This window comes from Paroedura picta, chromosome 14 (assembly GCF_049243985.1).
Source record: "Paroedura picta isolate Pp20150507F chromosome 14, Ppicta_v3.0, whole genome shotgun sequence".
Lineage (NCBI taxonomy): Eukaryota > Metazoa > Chordata > Lepidosauria > Squamata > Gekkonidae > Paroedura > Paroedura picta.
In genome coordinates, this window is record NC_135382.1 from 31,388,729 (window position 1) to 31,415,450 (window position 26,722).

At 42.4% G+C, this 26,722-nt stretch overlaps 1 protein-coding gene across 2 annotated transcripts in view; it reads right to left on the minus strand.

The window, feature by feature from the left end:
- Positions 1–22,537, minus strand: part of DPY19L3 (dpy-19 like C-mannosyltransferase 3) — a 43,410-nt gene extending 20,873 nt beyond the window's left edge. The window contains exons 1-13 of one of the 2 annotated variants that reach the window (XM_077309592.1): positions 22,387–22,531; positions 21,744–21,823; positions 17,174–17,310; positions 16,342–16,466; positions 10,914–11,004; positions 10,518–10,639; positions 9,749–9,894; positions 8,052–8,175; positions 6,092–6,226; positions 5,351–5,482; positions 3,289–3,390; positions 1,648–1,721; positions 647–805 (exon numbers count right to left, since the gene is read on the minus strand). In XM_077309592.1, the coding sequence (XP_077165707.1) occupies positions 647–805; positions 1,648–1,721; positions 3,289–3,390; positions 5,351–5,482; positions 6,092–6,226; positions 8,052–8,175; positions 9,749–9,894; positions 10,518–10,639; positions 10,914–11,004; positions 16,342–16,466; positions 17,174–17,288 (1,325 nt within the window). In that variant the 5' untranslated portion in view covers positions 17,289–17,310; positions 21,744–21,823; positions 22,387–22,531. Of the gene's footprint in view, positions 1–646; positions 806–1,647; positions 1,722–3,288; positions 3,391–5,350; positions 5,483–6,091; positions 6,227–8,051; positions 8,176–9,748; positions 9,895–10,517; positions 10,640–10,913; positions 11,005–16,341; positions 16,467–17,173; positions 17,311–21,743; positions 21,824–22,386 lie in introns of both variants that reach the window. The other variant, XM_077309593.1, reaches the window with a different exon arrangement.
- Positions 22,538–26,722: the final 4,185 nt, after the last annotated feature.

A 26,722-nucleotide genomic window follows, 5' to 3' on the forward strand; every position in this document is an offset into this window, starting at 1 on the left:
TGCTCCCTGAGACAGTAAACCCAAGACTGGGGGTGTACCAGTGCAGAATGCAGGCAAAGATTCCCATGTCTGAATAGTCATCCACACAAAAAAGTACCTTCCACACGTCTAGGTCCAGCCTAGACAACCTCTTTGCATTTTAGTTTGCTTTCTGCACGTGGGGGGAATCTCATTATGCATGGGCATTTAATCAAATTATCTCCCATATATAGGCAGGGGTCACAGCCCTGGTACTCTGAGAGAGCTAAGATTAGGGGATTTAAGGAGAATCTGTAGTCCAGAGCAATCCACTGATACCATTATGGTTTGAAGATTGAAACTTTACCTCTGGATCACAAACATCTGTACCAGCTATCTGAAATGCGGCAGGAGCAATCTCGGGATGAGACACGACATTAGCTAGTGTTGTTGTACTCATCTCCTTCCATCCTAAATGCTTATTTGGTTTTTGAAGCAGGCTCTAGGATTCTATTACCAGGGGTAATTTCCATACTAAACGCACAATTTGATTGGATTTGGAAGATGGATTTCAATATTTTTTTTCCAGATATGTGGCATCCAGAGTGCCACTGTTCTTGTTTCATGTCAAAGTAGACAGGAAGGAAAAGACCCTGGGAAAATCGCAAAGGTTTTTAAATGCACATACCGGAGATTTTGAAAGGCAACAGCAGCAGCTGCCACGGACATGACAAAAAGCACAAAGACGTAGACATGAAAGACTAAAGTGTCCAAAAGTCTTGTGAAAGTATCAAAAGGCAACAGGCCAAAAGCTTCTTCGCATAGGTACAGGTTAGCGTCAAAATCTCTAAAAGTAAAAAAAGAAGGGTAAAACTGTGAAGGTCATACAGAAAGGCTTAAAAGGCATCATATAAAGTTCCCCACAGGATTTTGGATTTCCAAGAGCACGGTCATCTACATCAGTGGTCCCCAACCTTTTTATCACCGGGGACCACTCAACGCAGGGGACCACTCACCGGGGACCACTCAACGTCTTTTACTGAGGCCCGGGGGGGGGGGTAGTTGACTCCTCTACTCTCAACCACTGCCCTAACGCTCTCTGATCGCTATGGTCATGTTTAAACATCCCTTCAAAATAAGATACAGACATGCCACAACAATGAAGTGTGTTGTAAAGGGCTGGGGGGATGAAGTAAAGGGCCGGGGGGGGGGAGAAGGCGTCCTTCGGGGCCCACCTCCAATTAGTCGAAGGGCCACATGTGGTCCGCGGCCCACAGGTTAGGGATTGCTAATCTACATTGTGGCCCCAGAGTCTTGGAATGCTTTCCTTTCAAGAGCTTATTTCTCTGCTTTCCTGGACTCCATTAGGCAACAACTTAAGATATCTTTGTTCTATCAGGGATTTGGAAATTGAGACTGTTTTCTTGTTCCTTTCATCGTGAAATTAACTATTTCACAGTACTGTCACAGTACTTTCATTTTTATTTTATGATTTCACACTTTGACATTGTTTTAATTGGATTTTTTTGTATTTTTATAAGTTTATGAATACTGTTAATAAATAGCGCACGCATCGAAGCGCAAGATCAAGAACAATCATTCGTAACTAACAGGCATAAGCCATTGCTGGCTTGCGCCGAGAAACAACAGGAAAATAATTCTGCTTTTGGATAATAGCTGAAATCATACCTTGTTGCTCCAAATCCAAACTTGGCTTTTAGGAATTTAAATATATGCTCATCTGATTCAAGATTAAGAATTTTCTGCGGAGTGAGGAAATACAAGTCATAACTATCTCTTCTTTACCAAAATGGTTTCACTTTTTGCTTTTTTACAATGTAGAAATGTTCGTACCATTCAAGCCTACAGTCATTTTGCTAGGCCAGTAAATAATACATGTAAGGTATAGGTAAAGGTAAATGTATCCCCTGTGCAAGCACCGGGTCATGTCTGACCCCTGGGGTGATGCCCTCCAGCGTTTTCATGGCAGACTCAATACGGGGTGGTTTGCCAGTGCCTTCCCCAGTCCTTACCATTTAGCCCCCAGCAAGCTGGGGACTCATTTTACTGACCTCGGAAGGATGGAAGGCTGAGTCAACCTTGAGCCGGCTGCTGGGATCGAACTCCCAGCCTCATGGTCAGAGCTTCAGACAGCATGTCGGCTGCATTACCACCCTGCGCCACATGAGGCTCATAATACATGTACATACACACAAATACTGCAGTCAGATACTATTTTCCTTACTGAAAGTCATTTCTAACTCAGCCTGTAACCTGATATTTGACTGGGTTGCTTAACAAAGGGCTCAACTTGAGTAGGAATAAAACAGGAAACACTTCCTGATTGTGGCGACTGCTATGTGGAAGTCTGTCTTCAGAAATAGTTCAGCAGTCAGGGTAGTTCAGCAGTGGAATAGGCTGCCTAAGGAGGTGGTGAGCTCCCCCTCACTGGCAGTCTTCAAGCAAAGGTTGGATACACACTTTTCTTGGATGCTTTAGGATGCTTTGGGCTGATCCTGCGTTGAGCAGGGAGTTGGACTAGATGGCCTGTATGGCCCCTTCCAACTCTATGATTCTCAACCTCTTTTGGGCCCATGGCCTTTTTAGGAGCTCTTCTCGGGCTGGCTGCTTGTGCAATGGGCTAGGCTAAAACAGGCCTAAGCAAAGAGTGAATTTACTATACTAAATGTTTCTTGTATGTACACAAGGCAGATTTCGAGAACATTTGACTAAGAGAAGCATGTGTGTTCATTTTCTTTCGAGCACACACAAAGGAAGGGATCACGTGGTTTCTTTTTCTTTCCCTTGATGCAGGTCGAACTTTCCAAGCACGCAATGATATCATACATGACAAAAAGGGTATTTCGCCGGTTCGGTTACCAGGCTCCCCCGTAAACACTTTGAGCTTCCCTTCTCACATTTTTCAGCCTGTGGCCCCCCTTCACGTGTGCCACTGACCCTCAGAGGGCCATGCAGCCCCCGTTGAGACTGGCTTCTGTAGACTGATTCCATTGACAATACAATCCTAACCAGAGATATACCTTTTTCAGTTCACTGAAGTCAACAGGCTTAAAAGGAAGTAACTCTGCTCAGGAGCGCACTGTCACACACCAAACTGTGGCTAAGGAACTGTAACTGTAGGTTGGTGGGACTTTCAAGCTGACAAGCTATGGACCGAGAGTTTGTGGGAAAATCTGTTAAGTGTCAGTATTGCCCTGATCTGTGGATTTAGATATTAACAAATGGGGGCCACATGTTACTATCAATATATATACACCCTATATGTATCTAAAGCATGAACACTAGGGGAAAAAAATCACACATACTCACCTTCACAAAATTATTTACCAGAAATGTCAAACATAGTACTAAAAGTACATGAAGAAAAAGCTTCCCAAGCCTGCCAAGTAAGCCTCCTGTTTTCAGGTTATTCTGGAAAATTTAAGCAATTAATATATTAGAGTTCTATATATATCTAAGAAAAGAGAAAATATATCGCCTGCTACTAGTTTATCCAATTTTTGATTAAAAAAAAAACATAAACTAATGGTTACGGGCATTCGACTCACTTTCAGATTAGAAAGAGGTTAAAACAAAAACACAAAAATGGAAGGCAGAAATCTTGACAGCCTCATGAATGTGAGTGCAGGAGCTCACGTGGGGTGAGTCTAAACCAGGGGTAGTCAAAGTGCGGCCCTCCAGATGTCCATGGACTACAATTCCCAGGAGCCCCCTGCCAGTGAACGCTGGCAGGGGGCTCCTGGGAATTGTAGTCCTTGGACATCTGGAGGGCCGCAGTTTGACTACCCCTGGTCTAAACAAAATGGAGGAGGCTTGGAAGGGCAATTAGGGACCCCATTATGAAGAGACACATACACATCCTCTGATTAGGGTGCCTGGTTTCCAAATTCATTGTGATGTCCCTTCCACAGAGATGGGAATGAGAGTAACTCACCCTGTCTGGACCATGGTTAGCCCTATGAACAGCACTGGCTAAGCTCTTATCTTTGCAAGCTACCAACCGTCCTTGCCTAGGTGCTCTCCAAGGTACTGAACCCAACTGCATCTTCCCAGGGCCAATTTTCATGATCCGTTTTGACAAGAGTTCCATTATTCTATCATACGTTTCAGTTCTGCCACTGACATGCAGCAGAAAGCGGATGGTTACACCAGCTACCCATCAAGTTCTGGAAGCCATGCATTGTTATTTATACATGCTTTTCATAGAATTTATGAATCTCCGTCTGCAAAAATATGTAACGTATTAATTCTTCATCTTTAAGAAAGACATGCTCTGAAAGCAGAAGAGCTATCAGGTGGACCATATAGCCTTCTTAAATTGGCTCAGGCCATTTGTTTGTTTCTTTATGTTATCACTTGCAGTACATTTGCAGAAGAGGGAAAACTGTTGAATCAGGGTCATGCTCCGGGTATTAACTTGCCACACAAGGAAGAATTAATAATGTGTGTAATGGATCAGATCAGGTTGTCATTTGTATTAGGAATACAGTTTGTCCTACGGTGATAGTCATGCTGCCTTAAAGAGATGCATGGGTTACTGTTGGTCACCCCCCACTTTTGATAACCCCAGACCAATTGTATCATTTTGTGTAACTAGGAATCTTTGCTTTTAGGTTGAAATGTTATCATATCTTGTAATCCACTTGGTCATGGACTGATTTCATCATATTGACTGAAAGTTAGCATACTTGTATTTCCAGTGAGAAAGGCAGACTATCAATGAAAACCATTAACAACAATGACATATTCTCTCAGGTGATGTTATTATTTCTGTCACCACGTAGCTAGCACCTGATGGGTTAGATCTAGCAGTAATTTTCTACCACTGAAAGTGGGCGGGCATTTTCCAGCAACTCTTGCTCCTTGCTGCAGACTGCAACTGCCCCCCCCTCATATGCCCCATATGCTGAGAGTTTCCTATGCCTCAGAAGCCTTTCATTAATTGAGAATTACCAATGGATCCAAGCTGATGTTTGAGAGAGAGAGAAAAAAAGAGAGCAGTTTCAGAACTCACATGTTTCTAGGCAAAGGGAAGATGGGATTAAAGTAACATCTATATCTGATAAATGATCTATATCTTATAATCACCTCCAGGGACATTTGAAGAGGCAACTTTTAATCAATCAATCAATCAATCAATCAATCAATCAATCAATCATCAATTATACATTATGTAACTATAAACAGCACGTTTTTAATATGTTGCAACCCACCCTGTGTCAACCAGGGTGGGTGGGCTATAATAATATGATGATGATAATTATACTGCACGTGACCATGTACCCATGGAGCTCATCTGGAAGCAACAAATCACAAACTGGTCTAGTGCATGCCGTTTATCTCCCATTTTTAAATTAAATAAATCTCATACCTGAAGTCTTCTTGCTAACAAGGCGGACATGTTAAAGCTTACAAGCAATGACCCTGCTATCATAGTATTGAAAAACTGTAGGAAGCAGACAAGCAGTAAACTAGCCACTTGGATTATATAGATCCAGGTCACCTGCAAAAATAATGACAACTAATTATGCATGCATGCGCCTAAAACAAAAATTAATGACTTCTACAAAGCATAGTCAATAGACCTCACTGGAACTGTCATTTGAAACTGAAGCATCTAACTTCCTCTTTCTGGTCTCACAAGTTGGCAAATTGGCTCAAAGCCAAATAAAGGGTAAAGTGCCCAATAGAAGAATAAAGGTAACCTGCTAAAGTGTGTGTGTCAGTGGGTGCGCATGCGTATATACAACTAATAGCCGAAAAACAGAATTGTCTAGATGACCTTTTGATCCACTACTCTTTTCAGTGGATTTTATGTCACCTTGAAACCTCAAATGCTAGTATCACATTAAATTATGAAAAAAATAGGACATAGTATCATTTAAAAATGTATATAAATAGTTTGCTTTGCATCTAGCCCTGTATTATTTGGCTAGAAGTCTTAGAAATTCAATGGCTATTTTTTTTTGGGGGGGTGGACTTCAAGTGACACCCAACAGCTAAGACGCCGCCTACAATCAAGGCTACTTAAACACAACAGCTTTCTGTTCTTCCAGTGAAAAGTGGGTATAAGCAATGAGGCCAAGAGTACCATGTCCAGATATGAGCTCACCTTTCCCCGAGGAAGAAAGTCAAGAGAGTCCAGTGTGAACAGAACCAGTGCTTGGATCAACAGCATAAATTGATTAAACTGCCAGGCCAAACTGAAGAGAAAGGTTGAAATAAATACTGCCAGAAGTGTCAGTCTCTGAAAAAAAAAAGGAAAAAAGGGGAGGGGGGAAGGAAAGAAAAAAAGAAAAGAAACATTGCCCCAATGAGAGACAGGAGGGGAAAGCATGGCAGGACGAAAACAACCAATCATTGCTTTCCGTTCTGCCTCAACCAGGGGTAGTCAAACTGCGGCCCTCCAGATGTCCATGGACTACAATTCCCAGAAGCCCCTGCCAGCATTCGCTGGCAGGGGCTTCTGGGAATTGTAGTCCATGGACATCTGGAGGGCCGCAGTTTGACTACCCCTGGCCTAAACAGAGTTACACCCTTCTAAGCCCAATGATGACAACGGACTTAGAGGAGTGTAACTGCTTAGGATCGCCCTGTCAAAGCAGCAACCAATGGCCATTCAATATCATCTTGACATTTATGTAGCAGTTAACTCCCTGACTCTGATCCAAAGGGGCATGAAGAGAAGCCTGTTCTCTCTCTGTTTTTTACTGGAAATTCCAGCCAGCTGTTTGGCAGGGAAGGGGAAGGCAACGGAGGACAAAATCAAACCTCTCCCCATTTCTTGCCTCGAAAGCTATTCAGCAAGAGTGCGGATCTTGAAAAGGGCTCGTTATACATAGTTTATTTTCTTCTGGGCTGGATTTGGGAAGTGGGCATTCAGCCCCCATTTGGGCATGCCATTCCTATTCCATCCAGGAAAACAAGCATGGTTTCAGGGCCCTGACCTAGATAGCCCAGGCTAGCCTAACCTTGTCAGATCCTGGAAACTAAATAGGGTCAGCCCTGGTAGTATTTGGATGGGAGACCACCGAAGTGCAGAGTCACTACGCAGAGGCAGGCAATGGAAAACCACCTCTGAACATCTCTTGCCTTGGAAACCCCACGGGGATGCCATGCGCCAGCTGCATTTTACACCAGTTCTTTTCTGACATACATGAGATGGGCTCTCTATGCAGAGTAAAACAATGGCTGAGAGTGGTGTTCCTGGATATTACATACCTTAGAACAGTGGTCCCCAACCCACGGGCCCCCAACCCGAAGGCCATGGTGCCGGGCCGCGGCTCCCTCTCCCCGCCCCCCCGCAGTAAAAAACTTCCCAGGCCGCAAGCTTGCGGCCCGGGAAGCTTCTTACTGTGGGAGGGGGGGAGAGGGAATCAGGGCCATGCCTGTGCAAAAGTGCCGCGCATGTGCGATTTTGGCCGCGCATGGCGCATACGCGGCCTGGCGCGCATGCACAATGCGCTGGCGCGATTGCGCGGCATGTGCAGGCGGGCAGTTGCCCTGCCGGTCCCCAGCCTCAAAAAGGTTGGGGACCACTGCCTTAGAAGGTGGTGCTTCAAAAAGAAACACTATACCAGTATTTGTTTGGGCGACACCTAACAGATTTCCCTTGACAACCTAGCTAGACTTCATCACTAGTTTTAGAGAAGAGTGCATTATTTAATATTATTGACCACGGAGGAAGACCCAGTAGGGTCGAAACACGTTTGGTCTGTTCATATGCAGTTAGACCAGTATAGTTTTTTATATAGTTTTTACTTTGTTTTTAACTTAATATTGGTGCACTTTGATAAATAATTGTTATAATTTTAAATTGTTTTATAGCCCAACCTTCAAGTTCCTGACGTTACCCCATCGCCATACTTTCAAACTTGACGGTGGCCCTAAAACAGTATGTTTAACTATGGGAGAACATAAACTACTTATTTTAATACGTCATGCATCTCGTATCTTTTTTATCGATGACACCTTTGCACAGACTATCCCTATCTTTAAGGGATGGACACATCTGAAATCAAACCGTATCAGAAAAGAAAAATTCCTAGTTTAAAAAACAAAATAAAACTCACTTCATGAGCAGGCCGTAAATGAGGCCTGAAGAGGAATGAAATCGCTGCGACTTGAACGGCAAAGACCGGCAGTGCCCAGTTTTCTCTTAACGGGATGGTGAATTCTACCCGGGTGGTATCTACTCTGCAGAAAACAGCAGTGAAAAGGTTCATGTAAGCACTAATGTGGAAAAAACGCCATCAAAACTGAAAAAAGTATTTCAAATGTTAATTAATTCCAGATGAAGGGGAAACATTTCATATGAACTTGAATAATGCATCAAAGGTGGGGTTTTTTTTAAAACAGATTTTAACTAGAGATCATCTATGTGAAAGGAAAATTAGTACGGATGGCATTGCTATATACCAGGGGTAGTCAAACTGCGGCCCTCCAGATGGACTATAATTCCCTCCATGGACTATAAAGCCCTCCATGGACTATAATTCCCAGGAGCCCCTGCCAGCATTCGCTGGCAGGGGCTCTTGGGAGTTGTAGTCCCTGGACATCTGGAGGGCCACAGTTTGACTACCCCTGCTATAGACAGTCTAAATTGAAAGGAAAATGTTCACGGTAGTTTTCAAACTCTCGGTGTTAAAGTCTTCCAACACTGCCAAAGGACTAAATTATTGGCCCGTGCAATTTAGTCTGGCCCCCGAACATGTGACTGCATCGAGCCTTTCCTAAAAGATCATCCAGCAGTGAAATACTATAGCAGTTGTTTTAATTAATTGATTAAAAGCTAGTAACTGGTAGTTTATTGACTGTGTCATGGCTATATTCGACACACTGCCTAGAACGCTAATGGCATTAAATAAATGTTTAGCAGCAGTAACATTCCTGTAATTGGCTGACAGCTCTTACTGTCAACATTTCTGCAGGAAGAAAAATGGTTGCCCTTTGGGATAATCGAACTCTGAGGGCCTCAAACTAGATGGAGCTTTTCCAGACAAATGAGTTTCACTCAAAGTATCCCAGTTTGTATTCCCCCACTAAGTATCCTCCATGCACACAGACACATATTCCTTGTAAGGCAACATATGTTAATTCTTAATCCTAAATCAGACAACTGTCTATCAAGGGCAGGATTGTCTACTCTGACTGTTTGTGGCTTTGTGTTAGAGGTCTTTCATATTACCTGATGCTTTTACCTGGAGATGCCAGGGATTGAACCTGGGACCTTCTGTCTTTAAAGCAGACGTTCTGCCACTAAGTCACAGCCCTTCCCAAGTGACCCCTTCCACTCTGGGGCTAACTGAATCAGATGTATATATATAGAGGAAAATCTCAGGAATAGAACAGTCTTAAAGCAAATATAGAGAGCCTCTTGTGGCGCAGAGTGGTAAGGCAGCAGACATGCAGTCTGAAAGCTTTGCCCATGAGGCTGGGAGTTCAATCCCAGCAGCCGGCTCAAGGTTGACTCGGCCTTCCATCCTTCCGAGGTCGGTAAAATGAGTACCCAGCTTGCTGAGGGGCAAACAGTAATGACTGGGGAAGGCACTGGCAAACCACCCCATATTGAGTCTGCCATGAAAACGCTAGAGGGCGTCACCCCAAAGGTCAGACATGACCCGGTGCTTGCACAGGGGATACCTTTACCTTTAAAGCAAATATACCTCTGTGCTTTCTAGCCTGGCCCTAAAAGTTTTAAAATCTTACTTCCTATAACACGGAAAAAGAACACAGTACTTCTTTTGAAAAAGAACAACAGTAACCTCACCTGTTTGTAACATACCAGAAGGCAGCTAATACACCTGAAAGCCAAGTTCCACTGAGAAGCCAGCTGGTTACATAGAGAGCAACAACATAAACTGCCTGAAGGCCAAATAACGTGTAGATGTAAAAATAAATAGGCTCTAAAAATTTCTGTAAGGCAAGGATATACGGAGATTGTTAAATACGCATCGTTTGCATCACCATGAAATCATCTGTTCTTAACAGGGGTCTGTGCCCTTTGGCTCTAGAGTCGAATGTGGCTCAGTAAGGAAATGAATACGGCTCTTTAAAAACAAGAAATTAAAGCTTTAACTTAAGGTATATTGGAGGAGCAGGTGGAATGTTAGAAAAACCACTCTGTGAATGGAACGGCAGGCAAAGTTCTCAGGGGAAGCAAGAGGATAAAGTTGAATAGTAATCCAGGTGCAACCCACACACAGGTTTATGCCACACACTGTAGCAACTAGATAGTTACTACTTATTGTGAGACCTCTTGTGGGCCACTTCCTAATATCAGACTTGCAAAAAACAAAGTTTGCAGTAAAGGAACTTTAATCAACATGGGAATGACCAATCATGTTCAATTGTAGATTGTCTGTTCTCATATGAATACAGATGGTCGAACATAGTTGAGTATGAATATCTTTTATGTTGCCTTTGTTAGCCACTGGAAAAATACAAATTTTAAAGAACAAGAAACAGAACAAAATTATAAATTCTAGTTAAAAAAAAATCACTGTGCTTTTGTCACTAACCTTTACTTGAATACTAACCTTAATATGAAAGGTCCTGTACAGGATACTGAGAAATACTTCCTGGTAAACATTCATTCTTTCAAGTATATTAATTGTCCTCATGGACTCAGTTTTATTGTCATATATCAAGCTATGTAAACCTGTATGGGAAGGAAGCAGTAAGATGCAGACAGGTCAACTTTTTAAAAAGTTTTTAAAGTAGTACTTCATACACAACTGCAAATCCAGCACTATCTGGCACAAAACACTGGCACAAAAGTCACACAAAACTTTATGTTAAACAGAAGATGGTGGCTAGTAATCCAGCACTACTTGACAGCAAGAACCCAGCCCTCTTCCTAAATGCTTTTGGGAGTCAATTTTCTCTTCATGCACTTTAGAAAATAAAATAATTTCAAGACATCATTGCAATACCTGTTTGAATGGATGGAGCCTGTACCATTTGCTTGTAATAGGAGTAATACAGGCCGCATTCTGTCCTGAAGGATATTTCCCGCTCTACCTCCTGTATGGAAACATGCTAGTTATATGGTGCAAGAGGAAATTAATGCTCTGTCTTCATATAGCTTAAGCTGAATCTCTTAGTAGGGTCAGTATACTTAAAATGGCAATGAACGTCAACTGATGCAACTTGCTTAACAGACCAACTGTTTTGATCCTCACCCTGGCAATGACCCTATGTAACAGTTCAATAACCAGTGGGGAATTGAAGATGAAGGATTAATCAGTTACACAGCAGAAATTTCAGCCTTCCTTTCCAAGTCCAAATCTATTAAACAGCTTTGGATTTCATACAAAAAAGTATATCGATACGGATTCTCAGGAAGCTAGTCACTGGGACATCTCATTGCATTTCAGATGACTAGTATGTCCAGCATGGTATCAGCCAGTGCTATTAGAGTGAAACTAGGGTCTGAGAGACCCAGGTTCAAATCCCCACTCTGCCATGGAAGCTTGCTGGGCAGCTCTCTCTCTCACTCTCTCACAGACTAATCTACCTCGCAGGGTTGTTGTGAAGATAAATGCAGAGAGACGGGAGAATGATGCTGTAAACTGAATGATGATGTTTCAGTCTGAGACAGCTGTTCACATGTTATAGTGAGCACATGGATGTCCTGCATACATCTGTTTGCAAGAAAGAGCCAATGTATGTTCACTTTACAAATGAAACCAGGAACACACCAGTATATTTGGAGTCTAAATCATTCAGCAGTCTATGCATTGAAGGTAACACAAGAATTATTCAACACCTGTATGAAGAAAAGTCCAGTTGTACAGTGTACACTGTGTGTGTGTGTGTTACCTGAAACTTGTGAACAGCACTTGTGATCACAGCAGCATTAGACAAAGACCTGTCCTTGAGTATGCCATACTGCCCAATTTAAAACTGGTAATGTGGTTCATGTTAAAAAATGAAGAAGGGCTACCCACTCAAATGTAAAGAAGATCTGAATTAAAAAAAACAGCTCCATCCTCCATGCATTTCTTCAACACTTTTAAAAATAATTTATACTAGCAACCATTGCTTTCACATTACTATGCTGTTTAAGGACCTCCCAATTTTTGGAACAGAGTGACTGCTTGAATAGATTTTTTATATGTGAAGTTATCTAGTCAAATTATCACTATACAAACTGAAATTAAGCAAGGCAATGAGGAAATAGAGAATGGCAGATGGTTTACACTAAAACTCTCCTAAATGTTATATTCCAAGCATGCTTGGAAGTGCCAACAGAAGCAGAATAAGCCCCCAGAAATATCAAAAGCTGCATTCTGAGTTCAATTAGTTTATGACAGCCTAATTTTGATGAATGTTTTTATGTCAGTTGTCCAACTACTAAAAACACATACATGGAGGGAGAATTATTTTGAGGTGTTAAAAATCCAGGAAAACAGAAATATGTTGGAATTGAATTTCTGGGAGGGCTGGGCATGGAAAAGGACCTAATTAGCAAAAAAATAATTTTAAAAAATGCCCTGAACATGATTAATTCATAAGCCTGGCACCAGCTGCATTCAGCCAAACACCATACTTTACGAGCTAATCACTACTGTTTTACATCTGTTTCATACTAAGATAACATCTGCTTTCCTCATTCACAAAGCATTTCCAGACTGAAGCATTCACAGTTTTCCTAGTGTCTCATGTCAGTAAAGTGGACTTAGAAGGGGATAACTCTGTTGAGGACTATCCTTTAATGCTGCTGTTTGGTTTTTAATTGTTTTATTGCTGGGCTTTTTCCTTGTTATTGATTAGGCAAGACTAAATCAAATGGGCTTAAATTGCAGAAAGGGTAACATTCAGTTGGACATTAGGGTGAAACTTCCTCGTGGTAACAGAAGTTCAGTAGTGGAACCAATTACAGTTTTTGGGGGGATGAGGTGTGTTCTCTCTCACTGGAGGTCTTTGAATAAAGGCCAAGCGGCCATGTGTTGGAGATGACTCAGGTTTAGGAAGGGGGTGGACCAAAAGGTCTCTAAAGCTCCTTTCACTTCTGTGTCCTAGGTTGTGAGCTCCTTCAGGAAAAAGAAAGCAGAATGTATCTATTTTAAAATAAATAAATGTATGATCTGTTCCTATCATGTCATTGGATGCCCATGTTAGGGATGGGCATGGACCAGCCCACGAGCCAAAATCTGGCACGATGTTCAGGGACCTTCCCTGAACATTTACCAGATTTTTGCCTGGTTCACCTGTTTGGGCTATTTAAACTTAACAATGATGCGGGTCTGCAGCTGACCTGATAGGTTTAAATGGCAGCGAGCCATTTCACAATTTGAAGCTGCCAGCCATTTAATCCTAACAGCAGGGCAGGTCCACCTGTTAGCTGCTAGGTTTCAATGGCTTACATTTTGTAATATACTTTAAGCCTCAGCAAGAAAGGTGGACTATAAATAACCAAACAACAACAACAATACACCAATTAAAGCTGTGAAGATGTGAGAATTTCAGGGCAATTTCTTTTTTTGTACCCCGCCTCTGCTCGCCCCCCTCAATTGTAATGGGAGGAAACTGAAACTTTGGAAAACAACTGAAATATTGTCTTACGAAGCATTTGCTCTTTGATTTCAGAATTAAGAATGAAAAACATTGTTTAAAAACAAGCCTCTACAGCCAATTCATGCATATGTAAATCAATCCAAGATGGCATAGCATTGTTACTGTGCTTGACTGGATTACCAAGCAAGCAATGTTTGTAGGATGTGATAAAAATACTTTTCAAACTATCCTATGCCTCAGATTCCTTTAATCTTTGCAACCTGAAAGAAACTGGCTTGAAAGAAGCTGATGCACCCACACAATCAAGCAACGTATGGTCAAACATACCTGCTTTTAACTCTATGGATGGATGTACACCGCCCTGAGCCAGGCTCAAAAGGGCGGTCTAAACATTAACTTAATAATCATCATAATAATATTTTCACAAAACTGATGAGCTTCATGTTGAGACTACAAACTGGCTTAGGTCTAGCCCTGCTGGTGGCCCTCTTGGTAGCACCTTGGTTATGGCTACCGTGGGACACGTTCTGTTGGGCTGGATGAGCCACTGCTGTGATCCAGCTTGGCTTTTTGTATGTTTCCTACCTGTACCTGATCATAATTTTCAACATGCCGCTGCAGGCAGTCAAAAAGTTATTTTATCATGTATTCTTCCCACCTCTAAAACAAGACTGTGAGATCAGCACAAAAAATACAGAAAAAAAAGAAGAGGATGTACCAACGTGTTTTTGAAAAATGTTAAGCAGAGATATACAGAATAAACTGTCACAACTGATCTTCCCCTTCTGCTCAACGTGAATGTCAATGCCTATAAAGAGTTCTGCCTTTCCAGGCAATGTTTAGGACATATCTGTGGAGCTCAAGAGCCTTGTATGAACTGCTGAAAGCATCACAACTCAGCTTTTGAGACACTTCAGGCAAGGCAATTGCTTCTGAACCGCTACATCCTGTTCTGCTCCAAAATACCATTTTAGTATAGTGTTTGGCACAAACAGGGCACAGTCATTTGCATCCACTCAATACATTTCAGGGAAGATAATGTTTTGACTTTTTAATATTATGCTTACTTAATAAAAGCCAAAACTGAAGCACCAGAAGAGAAATAAAGAAAAACTGCCTTTGAAAGTGTAATGCAGTTAATTAAATACCAAATTGTCTCAAGCATCAAAATGAACGCCCAACAAAAAAATCCACATTAAAATGTTCCAGGTTGCAAATGCAGGACTTCCATGGTCTAAAACACAGAGGATTTGGCTAGATAATGCCACAGCCATGCAGCTAAACTGGCTAAGGGATCTATGCCTGGATTGCCCTCTTTTTATAAAACAAGCAACTGATTTCTTTCCATAGCTATCCAGATCTGGAAAACTGGGGTTCAGTTCCCAGTTGAAAATAACTGGAAGAGATGGCGTAGCATGCTGGATAAGAGAAATACAAATCATTCTTCATGTTCAATCCTCACCTCTTTGATGGCACAAGTCCCTAGGATGCTTTATCTCAATAAGCCCCAGACCAGATCTTCATGATACCCTGGTAAAGGTCCTCATAGAGCAGTGGTGACTAAATAGTGGCTCTCTAGATGTTCATGGACTACAATTCCCAGGAGCCCCTGCCAGCATGGGAGCTGTAGTCCATGGGCATCTGGAGAGCCCACTGAATCCAAACCCCATATTGGCACTGGGATTCAGGAATATCAAAAATGTCAATATTTTTCAGGTTCAATAAACCCCCCAAATACCAGTTTGTTTTCCCTAGTGGATACCCATTGATATTTAGATATTACATCTTGCAAGTATCAAAGGAAGTAAAAGTACATTCTTAAGATGTCTAAATCTGCTAGAAAGAATCTGTGTTCAAATCACTGAGCTATTTTCCCAATTTGTTTTCTTTCTTGTGGAAAATTTTCTAACACTACCCAGGCTTGATTTATTTTACAAGAGCTGGCAATAAATTACAATTGAATTTGCCCTAACTGAGAGCTGAAGATAAAACAGATGCTATTAACATGACATCATGAGATGAAAATACTTCAACTGTTGCAGGAAACTACTGCTGAAATTGGGAAACACCATCCAGTAGATTCCTTCAAGGCTGGACATACAATAAATGTTTTCTTTCACAAAATGAGCAAGGTCTACACACATTTTGTGTGTTCTAGTAAGAAATGTTTAAAAAGGCCATTCTCGGAGGGGAAAATCAAAATGTTTCCTTATTAACCTGCTTACATTAGTTGTTCAACTAGATACTATTGAACTATAGGTCAAAACCAATGATACTACACTGTATTATATAAAATTATACACCAAACATGACTGTTAAGTCAATGTTTTAAGCATCTCCTTATACCTGAATTCTCCCTAGAAGCTAAAATGACCAAACTAAAGCTATTGTACTTTGGTCACATTATGAGAAGACAACAGTCACTGGAAAAGACAAAAACATGAGGAAAAGTGGAAGGGAGTAGAAATAAACTAAGACCCATCATGACTCAGTGAAGGAATACACGGCCTTCAGTTTACAAAATGCGAACAAAAATGTTAAGTCAGGACGTTTTGGAGGTTTTTTTTAATTTACAGGGTTGTACAAAGTCAGAAGCAACTTCAGGGCACATGGCACATGTCTTGTACCACTATGGTAAGTGCTCAGGAGAATATCTGCTATGAGCAGCATTCGATTTCGTATATGATCAACAGTTCAAAAGAGGCAAGGCTATAGCCAACTTGGAAAAAGCTTGGCAGAGAAAATGTGTTTGTGAAGCCACATAAAAACGAGACACACCACCATCCACATTTTGAGAAATGACTTGGCAAAACAGCAATGCCATCAAAATCATCACGTTACCTTGATGTTGGAAAACCACAGATCATTTTCATGAAGAGTAGCAACATAAACTGATGTGAGAATTCCTAGGGAAAGGCCAACACAACCACCAGCGACGAGTGAAAGTTTCTTCCACACTTTCCCACCTTCCAAAGATATTGGTAAATATTCATAATTTGCAATATTTATTCCAGCAACATATTTGAAAACACGTAACCCCCCACAGATATGGCCTACTGTTTATATATAAAAAGCTTTTACAACTGACTGATGAAAATGATTGTGTATTAGATTATTCTGAAATCATATCATCTTAACACTGCCCGCGGCGCGGACTAAATAAAGCCGTAAGGGCTTAGGGGGAGGAGTTAGGGCGGGCTCTGTCCGGGATGAGGAAGGGTGCACCCTTCCTCTGGACAGACCATCGGCGGGGACAATCGGCTGGCGCTGCCTCGCTGATTCCCACCCTGGCAAAAAGGGAGCAACTGCAGATATACCTGAAAGTGTGCATACACACGAAAGCTTATACCTTGATTAAAACTTTGCTGGTTCTAAAGGTGCCACTGGACTCAAAGTTGGTTCCATATTAACTGTATTTCTTTTAAATACTTGCTTTTCTAGTATTCCCACTGGTCACATTTCTGAAACAAGGGTCAGTTTCCACTGGTCCTGACGGGGAGGATAAGATCAAACTCTGAGGGTGAGTAGCATAAATCTGTCGTAAATTGTGAGACTTGCCCTGCTGTTTTCTGATTTCTTAAACTGCTCTTAAAAAATAAATTGCGATTTGAGTTGAAGACAAGGAACAAACGGCATTTATCAAGATTTCTTTAAAACACACAAAGTGGCTTACCAGGCAGAACCTTCCCATCAAGCTTCCAGTGTTTCTCAGGAGGCTCATCTGCAACTTCTGAGGCTTTTATTCCCTTTCTCTGTCTAACGGTTGTCATGATGTCAGTAGCACTCATGCATTACACATTAAGCTGGTTCCTAAATACATACATAAAACAGTTGGTAATACTAATGAGCTTTCATTTAACAGTGTGCCACTACTATTGCCTTTAAAAAGCACACGAAAGGACACAAGAAATCACACTTCATGGAAACAGAGACTGATGGCTAAAATACCAGGATGTTTAAAAAAAAAAAAACCTTTGCTTTTTGCAGAACATATGAATGGAAACCATCTCATGCTTGCAATCATTTAAGCAAATAAATTAGCAAAACAAGGACTTTAATAAAAAGCACAACCATCCAAGATAATTTTCAGACTAGTCAATGGAAATAAGATTAAAGCAAGTTTCTCAATTTACTCTTAAATTGAAATCAAAATAATTTCTCAGTTTCAATGCGTTTAGGCTGGGGAATAACATAAAGGATCTGAGCTGTTACTGATGTTTGTGCTCTCTTCCTCTCTATGGTATACAAAACAAATAACTTTGATTTGAGTCCCCAATATGAGAAAAACAAGGCAAGATTCCGCTCTATTCCTCTTCTGGAATTGTGTAGTAGATCAACAGTCTTGCTAAAAAAAGTAGGTTTTTCCTAGTTACTCTGGAAAAGTGAAGAAGTGGAAATGATAAGTGATGCCAGCAAAAAAAATGTTTAAGTAAAATCTGAAACACTACAGAAGCAGCCCTATGAGCAAGAAAATGGGTTGACAGCCCCAAATCCTGTCTTGTTCACATTCACAGGAAGTGGGAGGGTGCATTTTCTATGGCTTTATGGTAGTGAAATACTGTATTGCAGGTATGTACAAACTGTGATTCCCCAAACTGAAAAAAAATGCATCAGCAGTGCCATAAATGTCTAGAATTTGGTTCCTGACAGACTGCAAATGGAACTGTGAAGCCCCTGGAAGTCAGTAAAGTAAGGTCATAGGCTGCACTAGATATAAACAGTCACAAGCTGAGCAGATCTGATCACTGCTATAGTCTCCACTGAGAAGTCTGTAACACTGCTGCAAATGGGAATATTGTACAGTATTGTGGTTTGGGTTACACTAAGTGAAACCTCATTCTTGATTGACAAAAGGAAGAATCTGCAATTAAAATAGTACATCAAGTTCACAGGTGGGAAAGTCAGAGAGACACATTTTTCAGGTCTTTATTTGAGGGGGGGGCAATAAATAATTATCTACCCACTATCCATTAGCAACAATTCTGGTAAATTTCCAAGGCAACTTCTCTTTTCAGTCTGTTTGGATGCCCACACAGCTACGCCTCCCACATTCTTCACGTTGCTGTTACAATATTTACTTAATTACAGGATCCGCATATTTTGCGTGCATGTTTCTTAACACTCTGATGTGGAGGGAAAATTCTGCTGGGAAGGGATATTGTTTACATCTATAGAATGTAAAAGTCAGCTGGCACAGAGGTCTGCAAAACAGTAAATGATGGAAGTCAACCGGGCCTTGCTTGGAAGGATTCTTTCCATTTCAAATCTCTCCCCTGCCGCCTCCCTACAAGTTTAGGCTGAAATGAAAGCTATGGATAGATAAGGGTGCATATAATTACAGGAACTGATTGACTTGAGAATTCACAGGATTTCTCTACCTAAGCAGAACAATGAATGAAAAATGAGCTGATGAGAGCCCAAAGTATAAGGACATAAGCAAAATCTAGTGGTCCATTAAGTACAACTTCCTGTTTCACACAGAGGCCAAACAGTTGTCCTGGATGGGTAACAAAGAAGAAGAAGAAGAAGAAGAAGAAGAAGAAGAAGAAGAAGAAGAAGAAGAAGAAGAAGAAGAAGAGTTGGTTCTTATATGCCGCTTTTCCCTACCCGAAGGAGGCTCAAAGCGGCTTACAGTCGCCTTCCCATTCCTCTCCCCACAACAGACACCCTGTAGGGTGGGTGAGGCTGAGAGAGCCCTGATATCACTGCCCGGTCAAAACAGTTTTATCAGTGCCGTGGCGAGCCCATGGTCACCCAGCTGGTTGCATGTGGGGGACTGCAGAATCGAACCCGGCATGCCAGATTAGAAGTCTGCACTCCTAACCACTACACCAAACTGAAAGCTAAGGCCTTCCCCTGATGTTGCCTCTTAGCACTGGGTTTCAGAGGCTTACAAGCCTCAACTGGTAGAAGGAAAGAGGGAAAATGCTCTGTTAAGAGAACTGTAAGGAGAGAACAAGAAATAAGAAGGTACAAACAGCCACGAGGAGAACCTAGTTTAGATAGGAATGTTAGTAGAGATGTCTAAACCTAGTAAAACAAATGATTAAATCTTCCAAACAAGGCTATCCATCTGAAACTCCCCCCCCTTATATCTGTGATACTACAATGTAGCAATCTTAACCTTCCTTGTTATCCACACACACATAAACACACACACACACACACAGAATAAAATAACATTTTACGAGGATGTTTTTTGTATGTAACCAAGCATGTTTGCACCCACCAAAGCTTCTGACACACATACACACAAATCTGTTAAAGGTGCTCCAAAATTAGCTACTCCAGATTGAGAGTGGTAAGGCATTTTGTAAAAGAGTGAAAGAACACAAGGATCTGGCATGACATCTTTTGCAATATGGAAAAGGGATTTTAAAAAGACCAAGAGAAAGTGCCCGTAACACGAACAGTTATTGATACATGATGAGATGGGGCGCTGGAAGCAGGTGGCCAAAGATGAAATAAAGCTGGGGTACCCAAAATAGTTTGGGAAACTCCTGGAGAACTGGGGATAGAGCCTGGGGAGGACAGGGACCTCAGTGGGTACAAAGCCACAAAGTCCCCCCTCCAAAGTAGCCATTTTCTCCAAAGGAACTGATCTCTGTAATCTGGAGGTGAGGTGTCAACCCAGAGGAACTCTAGGTCCTACCAGGAAGCTGGCATACCTAGCTGCAATGATCTATAATTGTAAAATAAAACCAATGGCAGTTTCTATAATCATGTAGTGGCTACAGTGTTGGACTAAGATATGGGAAATTCAAGGCGAAATATCCACTCAAGAACAGATAATCACTGGTGACCTTTGGGTAGTCACTGTTTATCAGCCTCGCCCTACCTCACAGGGTTATTGTTGAGAGGATAAAATGAGAAAGGGAGAATCACAATAGAAACTCCTTTGGCTTCCCATTAGAGAGAAAAGCAGGGGGTATTAATCAATACGTCTTTGCTGTTTGCAGCCGAAATACATTCACCTTAGAAATGTTTACTGCTTGCATCATGAAGTCAGCTTTGATTCATGAAAACTCCTGCTGGGATACATGTTGTTCCAAGTTCCTAAAATGTCACTGGGCCTGCTGTTTTATTTACATATTTTTAATATACTTTTAAAAACATACTTATATATATATCATTATTTTGAAGATGAAACTCAAATACTTTGGCCACCTCTTGAGAAGGAAGGACTCCCTGGAGAAGAGCCTAATGCTGGGAGCGATCGAGGGCAAAAGAAGAAGGGGACGGCAGAGAATGAGGTGGCTGGATGGAGTCACTGAAGCAGTTGGTGCAAATTTAAATGGACTCCGGGGAATGGTAGAGGACAGGAAGGCCTGGAGGATCATTGTCCATGGGGCTGCGATGGGTCAGACATGACTTCACACCTAACAACAACAACATATAATTAAAAGGTAAAGGTATCCCCTGTACAAGCACCGGGTCATGTCTGACCCTTGGGGTGACGCCCTCCAGCGTTTTCATGGCAGACTGGGTGGTTTGCCAGTGCCTTCCCCAGTCATTACCGTTTACCCCCCAGCAAGCTGGGTACTCATTTTACCGACCTCGGAAGGATGGAAGGCTGAGTCAACCTTGAGCCGGCTGCTGGGATCGAACTCCCAACCTCATGGGCAGAGTTTCAGATTGCATATCTGCTGCCTTACCAATCTGCGCCACAAGAGGCTCATACGTTTATACATGAGGCAAGATCAGGATTGTTATACTGAAATATCATCAACAGATACGTTATGAGAAAGGGTTTCAGTGGGTAGCTGTGTTAGCCTGTAGTAGCAAAACAAAATTTCAGTCTGGTAACAACTTAAAACACCAACAACATTTCCAGGGTACAAACTTTTGTGAGTCGTTCCAGGAGACCCAAATGAGATGGAAGAGCCATCAGACTTGTGCATCCAGAATGCTGGAGGTGTGCTAACCAAGAAGGGCCGGATGGAGTCCGGATGCAGAAGTATAACCCAAACCAACCTGCCCGATCAGAGCTAGTGATCAGAGGTGGGAAGTGCACGAAACAATACAATAAATTAATAAAAATAAATACAAAAAATTTACAATGATCAGCTATTAGTATTATTGTTATGGCATTTATATGCCATGGATTGTTCCATGTATGGTTCATACGTTGCATGTCCCTGAGCCTCTGGGGAGGGCGGTATATAAATGTAATAAATAAATAAATAAATAAATAAATAAATAAATAAATAAATAAATAAATAAATAAATAACTTATAGCCCACCTTTCTCCCTGGGACTCAAGGCGGATCACACAGCATGAGACCATCCAGTCAACAAGGTGGGACATCCAATAAGCAAGGAGCTAGAATTTGGGTGGCGGGGAAGGAGCCAGCATTCTTAAGCAAAGCATTAACTATTGACACATTAAACAATGCAAAAGCAGGATCCAGCCCACAGCAAACTTACACCCAGGGTCTACTACAGGTTGCAAGGGCGGAAGAGCCCCCCTTCACCACGGGGCAAGGAGGGGGCCGCACTGCCCTGCCCTGAGCCTGTGACTGAGTGCCACTTGCAGCCTGCGCCGTTGCAATCTCCCTTTTAGGACCCCAGTCAGACCCCGGCGATCGCTCCTGCCCCATGCATGTGCCCCCGGCCGCCCGAGGTCCCGATCCCCGCCTCGCCCAGGAGAGAGGAGCGAGCCCTTCGAGGGGAGCCGCGGCCCGGACAGGGCGGGTGCGGGGGTCGCAAGGGAGGCGGCCTAGGCCGGGCAGCCCGGGATTCTCCTCCTCTCCTCCTCCTCCTCCTCCTCGCCGCGTCCTTCCCCGGCCGCCCTCCTTCCTTCCTTCCCGCAGCCCGGCGGCGCGGCCTGCCCTGCCTGCCCGCCCGCCCGCGCGCGCGCCCCTGCCTGCCTGCCTTTTCTCCCACCTGCCCGCCGGGGGACGCGCTGAGCCGGCCGCGGGTCGGCGCCGGAGCCCGAAAGCCTCCCTCGGAGCTCGAGGCGGCGGGGAGGGAGAGAGGGAAGGAGGGAGGGAGGGAGCCGGCCGCGGAGGAGGCGGCGGGAAGGAAGGAAGGAAGGAAGGAGGCGCCTCTCTGGCCGTCCTCTCGGGGAGGGGGGTCGCTCGGTGGGGGTGTGGGAGGGGGGATACGGGGGGCGTTCACGGCGAGGGCACAGGCGCCCCCCCCCAGTAATTAAAGCATCTTTTGGGAATATGGGGGCAAGGGAGGTGGGCTGGGGGCGGTCCATGGCGGGGGTAGGGTTGCCCATCCATGCATAGTGAAAAGCATCGTTTTAGGATATGGGGGCAACTGAGGTAGGGCAGGGGTGGTCCAGGGTGGGGGTAGAGTTGCCCTTCCATGCATAGTGAAAAGCATTTTAGGATATGGGTGCAACTGAGGTGGGCCTGAGGTGGGGGTGGTCCACGGTGGGGATAGTGTTGCCCTTCCACTCAGTGAAAAGCATCGTTTTAGGAAATGGGGGGCGACTGAGGTGGGCTGGGGGTGGTCCATGGTGGGGGTAGGGTTGCCCTTCCGTTCATAGTGAAAAGCATCGTTTTAGGATATGGGGGCAACTGAGGCAGGCCTGGGGCGGTCCAAGGTGGAGGTAGGGTTGCCCTTCCATTCATAGTGAAAAGCATCGTTTTGGGATATTTGTGCTCATTAATTCAATTGAGTGCCCATGAGCTTGTATTATGAAAAAGAGAAGTCTTTCTCTACCCTCTTGATCCCTGCATAACTTTGTAAACCTCTGTTGTCACTCCGGTTGTTGTTGTTTCTCCAGGCGAAAGAGTCCTAACCTCTTTCCCCTTTCTTCACAGGGAAGGTGTCCCATCCCCTTCATCATTTTAGTTGCCCTTTTCTATACTTGTCCCAATGCTATATCTTTTTTGAGGTGCAGTATATAATATTTCTAATATAATATATGGCTGCACCATAGATTTCTACAGAGGCATTATGATCCTGGTTGATTTGTTTTCAGTCCCCTTCTTAATAATCCCAACATAGCAGTCACACATGAATCGATATTTTCAGGGAGTTATCTACCATAACTCTCCTGATCAGTTACCGCCAGTTCGCCTCCCATCAATATATAATTAGGATTTTTTGATCAAATACTGTGGCTTGCAAAAGTATTCACCCCCTTTGGTATTTGACCTGTTTTATCACATTACAACCTGCCGACCACTTTGAAGATGCAAAATATTTTTATCATGACTCAAGTTAAAAAGCACCAGACCAAGAACAAGGCCTGTAGCACCTTCCATCGTGAAAATTGCCCTCTTGTACTCACTCTGCTATTTGTTAATTAACTGTTTTTTAATCCACAAGTGGGCTTTGCTCTCTTATCTCAGTGACTGTTGAGTTTACGTAGGAGTTTTTGATGAGGAACTTTTATCAAGAGCTTTCTGAAAGTCTAGGTAAACATCTACTAGGTCACCCTTGTCCATGTTTGTTCACCCCCTCAGTAGTAGCTTTTGTTCATCAATGTGGCTACTAATTCTGCCAACTTACCCAGTATTGATGTTAGACTGACTGGCCTGTAATTTCCTGGATCTCACCTTGAACCTTTTAAAAAGTTGGGGGTTATATTAGCTACCTTCCAGTCTTCGGGAATGGAGGTAGATTTCAGTGATAGATTACATATTTTTATCAGGAGACCCACAAGTTCCTTTCAGTTCCTTCTTCACAAACTATCTCATTTGAGTGAAGTTACCCCTTCTAAAATCCTATCCTTCTGATATAATTTATATCCAAGAATCACTGTATCTCACCGATTAGCCTCATCCCACCAAGTTTCTGAAATTCCCACAATGGCTATGTCCACCTCTGACACTCAAGTTTTTCTTTTAACAAAAATCCCTGAAACATTCTTCAGGCTTCAAGAAATCCCAGATGTGGCACGATCATGTAGAATATGGTTAGGAAGCATAGCTTTGTACATGCCCACCCCTCTCCTTCCCACCCCCTTCTGGCCCATCATTGGCCATTTTGGGAAGGGGGGGCAGGTGTACATGACCATACATGGTCATATCACCCAATAAATGTTGAATTAATTTTAAAAATAAATAAAAATGAACTCCTACCCATTTGGGAAACCCACCCAGGGCTGCCAAGAAAACATGTAGACTCCAATCTACATGTGCTGCTGCAGACCAACATGGCTACCCTCTGAATATACCTTTTGTTTCACACCCCTTTTCATACGGATTGTAGTGAGTATGCTATTAATAGTGACACTGCAGAAGTAGCTTGGGAAATATGTACAGAAAGTAAACTTCTGACTCTTTGAACCTAAAGACCAGAATCTGTTTCCATCACGCCATTAGCTTCCTGAAGCACACAGCGGGAAACAGGATGCTGGATTTTGGTAGTTCTTAAGAGAAAAGTAGATCAAAATAGCTGGAAACTTCAGTCATGCCAAAACTGAATTCCATATGAATAGACTTACTTGTACCTGATTGGTCAAACTTTTTTTAAAAACTAAAAATCTGTAGCTCCCACAGAGATAGCACTAAGTGGATTTACTTGTTTTCATGCTGGAAAAATCTAGCACATTTACTTGTCACTTATATATACTTCAGCGATCTGTTTTTACTATATATCTTGAGGTGTGGGTCAGTGACTTCCATATTTGTGCCTGTTTTACATTTTTAAATATTTATCATGCTAGTATACTGCTTTTTATTGATTTTCCTAAACCTCCAATTCCTCAGCTCTTGGCACTTGAGTACACGGAACTACTAGCTGAAGAGTATCCGTCTTTCTTTGTACTTTAAATTCTCCATGATTAATCCAATTTTCTTTGAAAAGATGTTTCATATGTTGCAAACATAAGAGGCACTGTGACAAAATGTGGACAACAGTAACATTGTCTCAAAGGTATTACAAAGCTTTTATGGCTACACTGCTTAAGGATAAAAGTGTGTGGTTTTAGTGAGAGAATTTCGAATCAGGATAGATATAATTCAGCTCATAACCAACTGACTGTATAACCTGAAAATAAATACATTAAAACCACCAGAGAAAGTTAGAAGGAAAGAGTTAGAAGGAAAGAAAAAAAGGGATTTAGAATGGAAGGTAAATTATCTCCTTTTAATACAATTACATCCCCTTTAGTTTAGGCCTGTGTCCTGACCTGGGTAGCCCAAGCTTATTTGATTTCATCAGATCATGCAAGCTAAGCAGTGTGGGCCCTGGTTAATACTTGGGTATGAGACCACCAAGGAAGTCCAAAAGTATTATACAAAGGCAGGCAATAGCAAGCCACCTATGAGTCCCTTGCCTTCAAAAACGTATGAGGTCACCATAAATTCAGTTACAATTTGATGGCACTCCACACAATGTTTAGGCCTACACAACTAAAGAATGGCCATCAAACACAGCCCAGCAATCACATTACAAACTCCATTATATTTTCCTGAGTTCATAGTCCATCCATATCAATCAGTGTCTCAAAAAACAGCCCACTGGATTTCCATCGTCCTTTTTGCATGGCTGTCCCTGTAGTGTTTGTTCACGAAACAAAGACCCTGGTTTTGGCATGACATCTGAAACCTGTGGGGGAACACTTCAGCCTTCCAGGACATTCAGTAACTGATCTTAAAGTATCTGTTTTATTACAAAGGAACTTCAAGAACAGAATGGAAAGGGAAACTGCTGAAACGCAAGTTATTACAACACTTAGAACAGTGGAATCCCCAGGACGCAACTGGAATATTGGTTTCTTAACTCACTATATATGCTAATCTCCATTCTTAATAATCCCTCAGAAAGGCCAAATGTCCTCTATATTGTAACTTGTCTCTTATTTGGAATAACTGATTTGAACAAGTAGATTGTAATGTAACTCTGACTAGTATAATGTAATGCAGTTTGGAATGGTATAATGGTTCTCTGGTCTGCAAACAGAGGACTCAGCCAAAATGTTCCACTTCAGAGAAGATGATGCCCTAAGATGCTTCCATGCTTGAGAGGAAAGGAAGGGGCCATAAGGGCAAGGTCTCAGCTAATTGCTGTCAGCAATGGATTATATATTTGCTAATTAATCTATTCATGTGGACATATCTATTGTACACAAAATGTTTCCCTTGAAGCTGAATGTAAGTGAATACAAACAAATCCAAATTGCTGTTTTTTTCTATTCATCTCTGGAATTTGCTAACCATTTTCATTATGCTGTATGTAAATTCACTCTTACACTTTGCCTGTAAGTATGGAATGATTGCTTCCATTCCATGACACAGTATGCAAGGAGGTGTGCATG